At 40.1% G+C, this 13,263-nt stretch overlaps 1 protein-coding gene and 1 pseudogene across 1 annotated transcript; one reads left to right on the top strand and one right to left on the bottom strand.

Annotated features, from left to right (window-relative positions):
• The first annotated feature begins 2,480 nt into the window (after nucleotides 1-2,480).
• On the top strand, nucleotides 2,481-3,651 carry LOC130136712 (aldehyde dehydrogenase family 7 member A1-like; annotated as a pseudogene).
• Nucleotides 3,652-8,973: 5,322 nt separating this feature from the next.
• On the bottom strand, nucleotides 8,974-10,302 carry LOC130136690 (uncharacterized). Its single transcript, XM_056306799.1, has 2 exons — nucleotides 10,191-10,302; nucleotides 8,974-9,609 (listed from the first exon to the last, which is right to left on the bottom strand). The coding sequence occupies exon 2, from the start codon at nucleotides 9,596-9,598 to the stop codon at nucleotides 9,134-9,136; it is 465 nt and encodes a 154-aa protein (XP_056162774.1). The 5' UTR covers nucleotides 9,599-9,609; nucleotides 10,191-10,302; the 3' UTR covers nucleotides 8,974-9,133.
• Between the last annotated feature and the right edge of the window lie 2,961 nt (nucleotides 10,303-13,263).

Here is a 13,263-nt window from a genome sequence, read left to right as displayed (position 1 = left end):
GAAGTAGAAAAAAAAATTTAAACAATTCAAAATATTATTAAAATATTATTTGGGAACCAGAAATTTTGTGTAGTTACCAAAGCGCATTTCTATTCTTTTCTACTCTAGGAATAGAAATTTTTGGACGGTTTATCAAACGCCTTCAAATACCCGAAATTATTTCCGGGCACAGAATCAAAAAAATCATTTACATTCGGAAATAGCGCTAGAACCTGAGAATGGTATTCATCACGCACCCTTAGAATCTTCAATAATTTTCTGAGTCAATAGGCTCATATCTATTAGGTGCACCGTCCAAAGTATTTGGGCTGACTTTTAGTGATGGATTGGATTGATGATTAACTTACCCATGAAGAACTAAAGGTAAATATACCTTGCTTGTGACAATGTCCACATGCTGGATCGATGCATGGCTCAGCATTTGTGGCTATAGGAAAATTGGACCCGTGAAAGGCGTGTATACTTGATTATTTCTATCAACGACTAAATTTGGGGTGTATCAAATTCCCACAGATTTCATTCCATACATACTGAAGACTTATTTTGTTGTTGTAATCCAGGCATTTGCTTTTAACTAACTTTGCCTCCACTCTTTCTTTTACGATATTACATTTAAAGAATTTGTGCTGAACATTTCCTATTCTCCTTTTCATGCATTTTCCTTTTATGTTTTTTCTAGGATGGAATGCTTGCATTGCTGTCTGCGGCAATTGTGTTGTTTGGTAGAGCTCCAATTTCTTTTTCGCTTTTTCTTTTTCTTTTTCATCAGTTGTAGAACCGGGGATCAATTTCTACTGCTAATCAATATGTATTCTAGACTACAAGTGTGGACTTTAGAATGTGGCCACATTAACTTTGAAGTTGCTATACAATTCGCTTGGCATTAGCGGTTATTGCCATTATTGATTCATTGCCTGAATACTCTGCCCAACTTCTGGTCCTTTGTAAAATGCACATTCTTCAACAGCCAGATTTTCTCGATAGCTTCCTCTTGTTCATTTTTTCTACAATATCCAGCCTGATTTTTCTCTGCCCTCTGGTATTTTCGCAGTGTACTTATGCCCATAGTTTATCTTGGTTAAATATACAGATTTTGGATAACTGGACGGTTCTGATGAGGACTGCAGTTTGTGTCGAATCTGGGGTTTCAAGACATGTATTTGACATGAATTGATCCAGGAAGCAACTGCAGTGATTGTTCTCTCCTACTTTTTTGGACAACAATCACCATCTTCATGTGTCCTTATCTTTTATGTATCTTCAATGAAAATTAGCTTTATTTTGTTGAACATCTGAAATCGGATATATCTTTTGCTGGTCACCAGTTTATGAAAATTGCTTATTCGATGTCATTATAGGGAAAGGTGCACCAACAACTCCTTTGGTGACTGTAGCAATGACGAAGCTAGTTTCTGGTGTTTTGGAAAAGAACAACAAACCACAGTTCTATTTTTACCTCACTTTGTGGAGAGCCTGAAGTGGTCAAGCAATAGCTAAGGATACTCGAATTCCTCTGGTTTCCTTCACGGAAGTTCAAAGGTACTACTGTATTCTTTCTGTATTCTCTTCTTGCTCACTTATTCGCAAGGTACCTTTCTCTTTAGTTCTCTATCAGAAATTAAGGTCCACTAGTATATTTGATTCATTATTTTATGTTCTCCTCTAGTAGAGCTGGAATGTTAAACAAAGCGATTCATCCCTTTCTCCTAGGATTTTCTCTGAAGGTTGATAATTCTCAGCTCCCAGCATGAAATATGATCACATTTATTTTGGTGCTTATTTTCTTGGGTTAAACACGAGATCATTCTTTGTAAAAAAATTTATTAGTTTGTTCATACTCATCTACAGGTTGGTTTGATGGTTCAACCAGACAGTGAATGCAAGATATGGTAAATGTTTGCTAATTAAGTGGAAACAATGCTATAATTGTTATGGATGACGCAGACATCAGTTGGCTATTCGCTCTGTTGTTTTCGCTGCTGTTGGCACAGCTGGTCAGCGCTGCACAACATGCATGAGACTAATGCTATTGAGCATTTTGGATTCTTGCCCAATATTTTGCTGTAGACACCCTGGGTAGAGTGACCAGACTAATACTACGTATGCTTGCTTGCATTGAATGCTTCTCCATGAGAGCATATACAAGAAAGTACTAGATCAACTTGTTGACGTATATAAGCAAGTTAAAATAGGGGATCCTTTAGAGAGAAGGTACCTTGCTTGGACCATTACATACTGCTGCCTCAAAGGAGAATTTTGAGAAGGGAATAGAGATCAGTAAGTCTCAGGTACATATTATCTTTTGACTCTCTTACCCACTTTCAGCAATGATCTCAGCATCTGTGTTGGTTATCTTCTTCTACAACTACTTTCGCAACACCGGCAGTTTAAACCTTTGTCAATTGTTACTTAGAAGCAACGATGTAGCTCTTTATTTGCTGCCTGATGCTGAAGCTCTATCGTGGTTTGGCTATTTGCAGGGAGAAGATCCTTGCAGGTGGCTCAGTTATAAAGTCCGAAGGCAACTTTGTGCAGCCCACGATAGTCGAAATTTCCTCAAGGCTGCTGTTGTTAAAGAAGAGTTGTTTGCTCCTGTCCTATATGTCATGAAATTTCAGGTATCTCTTTCAGGATCGAAAATAATTTTCTGTTGAATTATCTGAACATTGTCCATTTGCAGTATGGTTGTGATTAAACTCAAGCATGTGTCTCTGTCATGCAGACTTTGAAGGAAGCAATCGAGATAAACAGCTCTGTATCCCAAGGATTAAGTAGTTCCATTTTTACCCGCATGACCAGATGTCATCTTCAAATGGACTGGGTATGTATTTGAACCCCACAGATGTAAATTTTGAAGAAATGCCTTTATTCTATTTCTTACAGTTTCCTTTTGAAGGTATTTATTATAAGAAAATCTACAGAGCACCTACTAGTATTTGTAGAGACATTATCCACTCTGTTCCGTCCATTATGTTCCTGCCGAAGATTTTGCCATCATTCATTATCCGGCCCTACAGTTTTAATGTTTGTCTGTCTATGTACATTGCAGACCGCAAGGAAGTGATTCTAAGCGACATTGTAAATGTCAATATCCCAAACAAATGGAGCTGAGATAGGTGGTGCTTTTGGTGGTGAAGGCAACAGGTGGAGGTCGTGAAGCTGGGGAGTGACTCGTGGAAGCAACTCATGCGACGATCAACTTGGTAACCTCTGATTATCCACATACTGACACCGTGTTGCCATCTTCTCTCGATCAACCTGAAAAAGGAGTACCCATACTTCGCAATTCAGTCTGACCTATGTTAATTTTCTGCACAGCACAATCAACTACGGGAGTGAATTGCCGTTGGCAAAGGGATTAATTTTGGCTAGTCAATTCACCCAACTGGGTAAGCATGTGAGGTTTTTGCACCTTGTTCGCTGTAGTGGACTGAATTAAATTTTATCGGCCTGTTCACTGTTGTGCCATCTTTGACATGCAGGATCTTGCTTCGGGGGGTTTAGGCTGTTACCAAGATCGCTCCTGTGAGCGAGTTTTCCGGTTACAAAGAGCTCTTTGCCTAACTGTAAGAAGACAATAACTCTTATTGAAATAATTGAATGGTTTTACCAGTAGCAATTCAATAAAGAAATTCCCAATTCTGAGTCCTCGTTAGTTGGTGTACTACGAAAGGGGTTCGTTACTCTGCCCTCATGAAACTTGCTCGCAAACTCGATTTTCCAAGCTTAGAGTGCAGTGTGCGATCACAGTCGAAGACGCTACTAGATCAAGGATAACTTATTTGTTGTGGTTGACCGTAACATGAGTGAATCGGTTGTCTTAAAAATAGTCCGTTTGAAAATCTTGAACATCTTGTCATAACAAATTCGGAAAGAATAAATTATGTACGCTTGAGGATAGCTCAAATTTACGCTTGTGATGACAGTGGCACTACTTTCATAGCTCGTTAAGATATGAAATGCCTGGAGCACACAATTGGTGTGCTTAAGACACTAATGCATTTTTGTAATTTTGAGGTTTTTTTTTTTCTTTTGTGCATTGAGTGGGAGGGCGTAAAACGGAGATATGAACCTTGAGTAGTAAACCCTCGAAACGAGGAAAGAACTTGATTTTAGGAAAAATCGATGAACTTGATGAGACTCGGACTGGAGTGGATTTTTTCTTTTTGGGTCAACCCTGGACTGGAGTGGACTTGACTGCGGTGAAATTGTCCGCTAGTCGATGAAAAGACCATGGGCTCTATACTCAGAAGAGCGAGGATGGTGCAGAATCAGTGATGCGGTTAATGTCACGGTTAAGGCGCGCACTGGAATTCATTACCGGTAAATTGCCCGAATGCGTCCCGAGACGGAAATGCGTTTGTTAAAAAATTTTCGGAATGCATTATTGAGCAATTTTTGCATTCCGGAATAAAAATACATTTGTTAAAAATACTTGATTCCGAATACATTTTATTCCGAGAATGAGTTTTGGGCGAAAAGAGAGTACAGGTCTACTTTTTGTAGATTCTCTGTTCGAATGCATTCTCCCTATTTTTTCTCTTTTTCTCACTAATTTTTTTCGAAAAAATGCATAAAATTGAAAAATTCCAGAAAAATTCATAAAAATTTCAGAAAATAAAAAAAAAAGTCGATTTTAGGAAAATAGGAAATTTGGTGAATTTTTTTTTCAAAAAATATAAAAAATCAAAATTTTCAAAGCCCTTCACCGAAAGTGAAACACTTAGAATACCTTTGGACACCTACTTTGAGTGAAATTTAATTTTTTTGAGGTGCCCAAAAAAATCAAAAATTTCAAAGCTTCACAAAAATAGGCTTAGAATACCTTCAAGCGCGCACTTTGAGTGAAATTTAATTTTTTTGAGGTGCCAGAAAAATCAAAAAATAAAAATTTCAAAACTTCACAAAATGGCTTAGAATACCTTTGGGCACCCACTTGAGTGAAATTTATTTTTTTGATGTCTTAAAAAAATCAAAATCAAAAATTTAAAATTTCACAAATGGGCAGAATCTTTTGGGCACCGGCTTTGGAGTGAAATTTAATTTTTTTGATGCGCCTCAAAATAATCAAAAATCAAAAATTTCAAAACTTCATGAAAATGGCTTAGAATACCTTTGGTGCACCTGCACTTTGAGTGAAATTTTTTTTTTTAGGTACCAAAAAAAATAAAAAAAAATAAAAAATAGATTTCTGTTCCAGAAATCAATTTCTGGAGCAAAATTAGTCATGTTTTATCAAACAGACTTCTCCTCCAAAAATTAATTTCTGGTAAGAATTCGGAAATCAATTTCTAGCAAGAATTTGATTTACGGAGCGAGAATTGTTACTCATTCGCGCTTAATGTCCCCTCCCGGTAGATCTTAGCCATGGACTTCCATTGTATTCTTGGTGTCCGTTAAGAGGCAGCTTCAAAAGAAAGGACTCGATGTGCCCGAGGTCCGGACGAGAATTAAGATGAAGCCTTTAAGGACATGCTCGGGTCCAATATCTCCTCCAGGCACATGAATTCCTCTCGATGAGGGGGACCTTACCCATTTGCTTAATTTCATATCTTTCGTCAATATAAAAATTACCTACTTCTTTTATTATCTCGTATTGTGTAAAATCAAATTAACTTCGGGATTCATTGCCCTTAATTGGGCTCACGGCAACCCACCTGCGACATTTTTTATTGGCAAGAAGCCACATTTACCCTCCATTTGTCTTGTGGTTTCCAATCAGAAATGACAGAATATAATTTAAAAAATATGCCGTAACGTAGACTAAGCATTATTTCTTTTTTACATGAATTGTCACTTCCAAAAGTCATTAGCACATGAGAGGAGTCCTTTTGGCTTCTTCAAGGTAAGACTCTCTCTATAGTAGAATTCCTACAGCAAAGGGCAAGGACAAACGATAGATAATAGATTTGGGCTAATATCACGAAAAATTCTAAACCGGTATAATTGTGGTAAATTTACCTCCAAACGAATTTTTTACACGCAAAAAATTCCAAACTTGTACACCTTGTGATAAATTTATCCCAAATTAATTTTTTGACCATTAAAAATCCTAAACGGGTAAATTTGTTTACCCTATGTTAAATTGAATTAATACTACGAAAAATCACAAATTGATACACATGCGGCAAACGGGAGTGAAACCTCAGAATTAGTATACCCAGGTCCAACATATCACGTGTCATTCAACTCGTAAAATTGACGGTAAAATTTAGCGAAAAATTAACGGAAGGTAAAATTATCACGCAGATGTACTTGTTTAGGATTTTTTATGATCAAAAAATTAATTTAAGATAAATTTATCATAAATATATCAATTTGAGGTTTTTCGTGATGTTAACTCAAAAAAATTTATTGATCGTGTTAATTCAAGGAGTACTTTTTGTTCCTGTGGTCAATAGCCTACGTGGCTACTAGTCAATAAGATAAACTATGCATACTTTATTAGCTAATGATGTCATCCCATCCGGATAAAGCCAAATTGGCTTCGCGAGTAAAGGAAGTGCCAAAAACGCAATTTTGTTATGACAAGATAGGCATATTCGTACAACCTGCAGAAGCTTCCTCCAATAATTGCCCCCACCAACTTGGTCCTAATCATGACAATTCTTTCCTGCATTTCCTATGGAAATGCCCGCATCCCAGGAGATTACAATCCGAAAGAGGACAAGAGCAAGTGTTCCTGTGATTGTAAGCCCCCCATATTATAAAGGGTTTTGTTGGCGAGAAGCGTTAAGGACGCATAAGAAATGATTGGATTAGGTGACAGCTGCTTTTCTTAGGGAGAAGAAGGAGAAGAAGCAGCAGGTGTCATTGGTGGAAGAGTGTAGCTGCAATCATGCACGTTGGGGTTGGTTTAAATCAGATGCACTATTTCTTTGGAAACTAACCACCAATTTCAAAGACGAAACCCTGCATGGATTTCACTAACATATCTGTCAAAAATTGTCGGCGAAAAGAAAGAAAGAAAGAGAAGTGATCGTTACAAATTGGTGGTTATTGTGTTTTTAGTTTTGATCATGAATTTCAGTTTTCCCTCCATATGGTTACCAACTTCGATTTTTCAAAATCATTTTGATTTGATGTTGCTGGGGTTTAACAGCGTATGTGTGTGCCTTCAATATTAGCAAATGAGTATGTGTTTTAACTCCAGAGAGATGACCTGACCATACATATCTTGAGAGGTGAGACAATTCTTTTTTCCCTCCAACACGACGCAGACGTGGATGCATCATATCCTCCATATCCCCCTTTTGAGCACCACTAATACAGACACTTGAAAAAACAACTTGAAACTGAGTCTGCAGTCTCAGTTGCTGAGGACAAAATGGAGGAGCACTTGACGCCTCCCATCTCAAGGACGGGAGGAAGACAAGGCATGTGCATTTATGTACATGGTATCTGTTTGTAGGTGTTGAGGGAGATGGAGTGTTCCTGTTCAAACAAAAGGAATGGGCCACATGCTGTCTCCGGTCGAAATTATGCGCTGGAAGCTTATTCTAGACATTTTATGTCTGGCACTGCAAGAGAAGCCACACTACAGATGAATTTAGGCGTCTGCTATCTCCAACTCAGTCTCATCTTGCAATCTCTGTCCACTTGCTTGCCTCTCTGCTCTGCTCAGTCCATCCTGAACTCAGACCAGTGATCAGATTGTCCAAATTCTCATGCTGCTGCTTCTGCTGCTCGCCACACACACATTGTTGCTCACCACCTTACATCACTGCTTCAATGAATCCATTGAAGGAAAAAGAAAAAAACTCCAAACTTTTGTTTCCATTTTGCAGTTACTGGAAGATTTCTGTGACCGTAATTTTCCCAACTTTTGTAGTGATTCTCGAGTCTTCACGAGAATAAGTAATGAGAAACGCTATGGCTTTAAGGATTAGTAACACCTAAAAGTATCCATTGATTGAACCATAGAAAGTGTCGATGACATCGAAGTTCTTGGCCAATCTCATGCACCTTCATTCTTTAAGACCAGGGTCAGCATCCTACCTAGATTCTCCAATTGCTGCTTGACTTAGACAAAGTAATCTAAAACCTACTAACGAATCAATAAATTGCGCTAAACGAAGACTCACGAGGCATCGCACTGTTTTGTTTTGTCTCGGTATGATCTATTATGCACACAGAATCGTTCTTTTGCTCCTTTCCAATCATTAACTAGAAAAGTGGCTCGACCAGAGCATCTAACCCGCAGCGTGAAGAATCAGTACACAACTGGACAACCATATTAGGTTTTTTCTCCGATGCATTATTCGACAAAAAAAATATTCTCTTGGCCTTTCGAGACCCGTGATGTTCTCTAGCCATATTTGGAGAATCTCCATATTATATTGTCATCCAGAGAAGACTTCAGGGACAGCGCACGAGAATGGCACTCCCCATCAGAACCAAAAGCAGGCTTCTCCTTTCGTTTCTATAATTCAAAAAGCAATGTCCTTAAAGCCATCTTCGAATCTCAAATAGAAGATTGAACCGAGACGCGTGCTAGGTAGATCAATCAGTCACAAGAGCAGGCATCCCTAACATATTATCAGCAAGGATGACCGGCATTCCATTTTCAGGTTCTGGGACATTATGCAGAGTTCAGTATTCGAGCTTTTACTTTTTCCTTTATTAAGCTCTTGATATATTCCCAAATTCTGAACTAGATTTCGGTTATGACTTCAGGAATGGTGAACTTCACATTAGAAAATTAGAAAAAGCTTTCTAGATGACAAGAAAGTTTTGCAAAAGATGTCCCACTGTGGCTACTTGCAAAAAGATTCTCCGAAAAAGTGAAGCAACGATGGTGAGTCCTTTCCTTGAAATCGCGGCATCAAGAACCTTATCATTCCGATTTCCTAATAATTCATTTAATTTGACCAAATAAGCATAAGAACAATCCGATATCAAGTCATCGACAAAAATCAAGTGAGACGATCAATGAAACCGAGAGATGCCAAAATCTTCTAAAGAGAAATTAGATTTCCAGTAACAAAGAAAACTTTTGTATTTCACGATAGCGACTTCTGTAACAAGCATCTATCCTCGATTCTTTTCTTTTTTCCATTATTTTGTGCTAGAGGTGACCCTTGATGCACCACTTTCACCTCTGTTCCATTTCCATTCTGCATGTCCCAATCAGCTAAGTTAGAGTCGAAAAGCAGCTTTCCGAGCGAGTCAATCCTGCACCGGGCATTCCCGTCTCTTTCCTCATCGGGCTGCTTGGGGTGGATCTCGATTCCAAACTCCGCCTCAGAAGTTGTCTCATGGCGGATATCAAGTGCACTGTAGGATCCGGAGGCGGCTCCGAGGACTTGAACTTCTTGCAGAAGTTCATATGCCTGGTCATGGCCTCTTCAGTGCTAACAAGCCTATCAGTTCTTACAATTTCATCTTTTATGGCTTCCGCGCATAGCCCGCATATCCATTTACCGTGATACCGTTCTCTGATGCGTTCGATATACGCGGGCGTGCATTCTTCTGTCAACCCACAGCAGTCGCAAATGACGAATTCCACCTCAATTTGAGCTGTGCCCACGAGTATGGCAGATGGTTGAGTCTCTGGGGCCGAGATCACCAAAGGGTCGCTGATTATGGTTGCAGACATGGTTAACAACCCTGTGATCAATGAAAAAAAATCAGTTGAGACACACAGCACACCACGAAATTGAATCAATATTAGTTACTACTGCTAATTTCGAGCCTATTCTCCAGCTGCATCAAAGATGGAGCCTCAGAAAAGGTGATTATGGGAAACTTGTCCCATTTAAGTTCCCAAAATGTTTTCTTTTCATGTTCAAATTGATCACAGATATAGCTTAAACTGCAAAGAGCAACGAGACCCAGTCGCATCGTAATTTTCAAAAGCAGGACATAGAAGGGATGAAAAAAAAAAAAAAAAAACAAAACTTTTCTTCGAGATTAGTAGGAGAAACCCAACCAAAAAAAAAAAAAATAACTCTACGAAGAAGAAGCCGTACGCTATCCACATTCTACAAAGTTCAGAAACGTGTTTGGTTTACGCAAACGAAACCATCTACTCCGCAGTTCCATGTCCACGATCAATCAATCGGAAGCTAAAACGAGGCAAAAACAAAACAACTCAACCTCCATTTCCCCGAGCACCCTCGATCAAAAAACAGCAACACCCACTATAGGACCAGACCCAAAAAAACCGAGCTCGCGATCGAAGGAATTACCAGCAGAAGCAAATCGAAAGAGAGACCCAAGAAGCCGGCGCCCGGCGGCGCTTCCTCCCTTGTCGATTCCCAACCGCTCTTCCCGCGCCCGCGAATCAAAACCCACCTCCACCTCCTCCTCCTCCTCCTCCTCCACCTCCCTCCTCCCTCCGGTTACCTCTCTTTCTCCCACTCGCCTTCCTCGATCGTCTCTTCCTCAGCGACGAAAGCCCCGCAACAACGCATCACAACCATTTCAAACAAGAAGAAAAGAGAGAAAAAAAAGATCGAAGCTTTCGTGCGCGCGCCCCCCCACACACACACCAACACGAGCGATTCCTCAAACACCCCCACTTCCCGAAAATCCCAGAATCACACTGATCGAATGAGAGAGCCACACAGAGAGAGAGAGAGATTTTGGGGTTGGCTTCGTTCGCACAGTCGGGGAGCAGATGAGAGATATATGAAGGAATGAATAGTAAGTAAGTAGTTCGTACACAGAGAGGATTTTAGAGAGAGAGAGAGAGAGAGAGAGAGAGAGAGAGAGGAGTAGAGGGAGACTCAATCAATGATTGGAGCCAAAGTTTTAAAGAGGAGTTTGGAATACAGTACAGTGTGAATCCCACACGTACGCAAAAGGGTGTTTCGCTGTCCCAGCCAACTCCGGCCGTTCGATCCCTCCATCCCCCCCCATCTAACCTACGCTTGGTTGTTAGTTGTTGTTGTGGGTGGGGAACGGAACGGAACGGACCGGACCGGACCGGAACGGGGACGGGGTGCTCTTCTTTTCTTTTATTAGCGAATTTTGTGCTGTTGTTTTTCCGGCGGTGGCCAATGGGGTGGTCCCCACGTGTGCTTCGGGTTCGGTATTTTCATACCGTATGTGAGCAAGTATTTCTTTTTTTTTTAACGGATTAATCGGCGCTATGAATCCCTAATTATAAGGGGTGGGGGGTGGTGATTGTTGGATTTTGTTTACTTAAATGCAACTGAAAATCAGTACCTAAACTGAAGCTTCCGTTTAATCAACAACCAAACCAAAAAAAACAAAAAAACAAAACAACACAGAAGAGTATCGCCAAACCAGAAAAGAAAACAAATTAAGATCGAAAATCGAGGCGCGATCGCAAAGACCGGGAATGGGGCTTTGATAACAAAAAAAAAACAACAGAAAACAAAAATTATTCAAGAAAGGGAAAGAATTTACTTAATTCATTGTAAGACATGTGAGAGAGAGAGAGATTAAAGTAGGTTCCATTTTTTCCGCAAAAACTTTTTTCGAGAAAATATTTTCCGGCGTTTGGTTTCGCTCGGGTAAAAAGAGTTAACAGAAGATGTCTTCCTAATGAATTGAAATCCTATGTTTAAATTCAAGGAAAATGATTTACTCTTTAAAAAATTTGCAAAAATCATTTTTTCACAATATGACTAGGTAATCCACGCTTAACCCGAAACTCTACATTTGAACACGGAAATCTCGACTGTGGGTCCCAATTCTCCGGTGTTCAGGACCAAGTCCTCGGCATCCGGGCCTAAGCTTGCGACACCTTCGCCCTAATGAGATCAAGCTCGAGACCCCAATGACCGAGCCCGGGACCCTTGCGCCCAAGCCCACCGAGGTCGAACCTGAAGCCCTCGGTGCCCATGATCGATGCCCCAGCACTTGGCCCCAAGTGCATGAAGGCCAAGTGCGAGATCTCGATACCCAAGCTCGAATCCCCAACACCCGAGCCCGAGTCTTTAAAGGCTGTGTTAGGGTCCCCAACACTTGAGCTCTAGTCCCCGGCACTCGCACTAAAGTCCACAAAGGTCGTGTCCGGGTTCTTGGCGCTCAGGCTCGGGTCCTTGGTGCTTGAGCCAAGGTCTATCGAGGTCGAGGCTCAGGATCTCGATGCTCGCACTTAGGTCCATCGAGGCCAAGCTCAGTATCCTGGCGCGACCTATGTGTTCGTGCCCCGATCCCCGGCACCTGGGTCAAGGTCCATTGAGGCGGGATTCGGGACTTTAGTACTTGTACTTGGTTTTTTGGCTGTTCATGCGCAAATTACTAGCCCCCAAATATTATATGTCTATTTAGGAAAACTAAATCAGATTTTTCATACCAAACGAAGAAATATATTTTCAAATTTTAGTCAAAATACCGGAAAATATTATCATATTTTTGAAAAATAAGTGTCACATTTTTTTCAAAACAAACGGAGCCGTAAATTTAGAATCTTTGGAAATTCTATGAAATAGAATGATAAAAATTTGATGAGCGTTTTGAATAGCCGTTCAATTTATCATTTGCTAAAATCACTATTTAGTCACGCATAGTAGATATCGACTTTCCCGAAACTTTTTCGCCAAAGTTTAGTGGTTAAATGTTGATTTGAGTTTATTTTATAAGGTAAAGATTTTTCCTTCACCTTCCCAAAATTAATTATGTTTGTCAATACATGAAGGGCATATGAGTACACATACCCATATAAATAATGGTTTGCCTTTCTTTCTTTCTGTTTTTTTTTTTTTTTGCATGAAATACCTTTGGAAGCTATACAACCTGAATAATCTTCCCGAGAAGAGCACATTTGCCACATGATCATTAAAAAAATATGGAATTATCTTCTTCTTTTTTGACCAAATGCATGAAAAGAGAGATAATTTCGAGTTAATTAAGGTGAATGATTGAACCATGGTCATGCTAAAAACCCTAGGAAGGGACCCACAATGATGGTAATGAGGGCAAGGGTTAGTGGCTGGTGGGGTTATCAATTTTGGGGGGGGCGCACAATACTTAGCAAGAGAGATGTGCATCCCACGCAAGCCAAATTCGATCGCCACTACCGAGAAATCACACCATACCCATCATTTTTTTTTCACCCTTTCATAACATCGGCACGCTCGTCGGAAATCTTCGATCGGACGATTCCGCGCAGATGCGAACCGCCCGACGACGTGTCGATCGATTAAGCGCCCTCCTCGGTTTCACATTGGACGGTCGTGAATGAATGCATTCGAATTACTCGAATATCGACCGAAACAGTGTCGTGTGGGACGTATACGTTATGGTGATGCACGGAACAAATGTGGGATATATATGGACCCCTTGAGT

This window comes from Syzygium oleosum, unplaced genomic scaffold (assembly GCF_021117445.2).
Source record: "Syzygium oleosum isolate NSW1041296 unplaced genomic scaffold, Sole_v2.1 Sole_v2.48, whole genome shotgun sequence".
NCBI lineage: Eukaryota > Viridiplantae > Streptophyta > Magnoliopsida > Myrtales > Myrtaceae > Syzygium > Syzygium oleosum.
This window is presented reverse-complemented; position numbering and strand designations above follow the sequence as displayed.

Coding starts and splice junctions, on each gene's coding strand:
- LOC130136690 (XM_056306799.1), bottom strand. CDS start 9,598: ATGTCTGCAACCATAATCAGCGACCCTTTGGTGATCTCGGCCCCAGAG.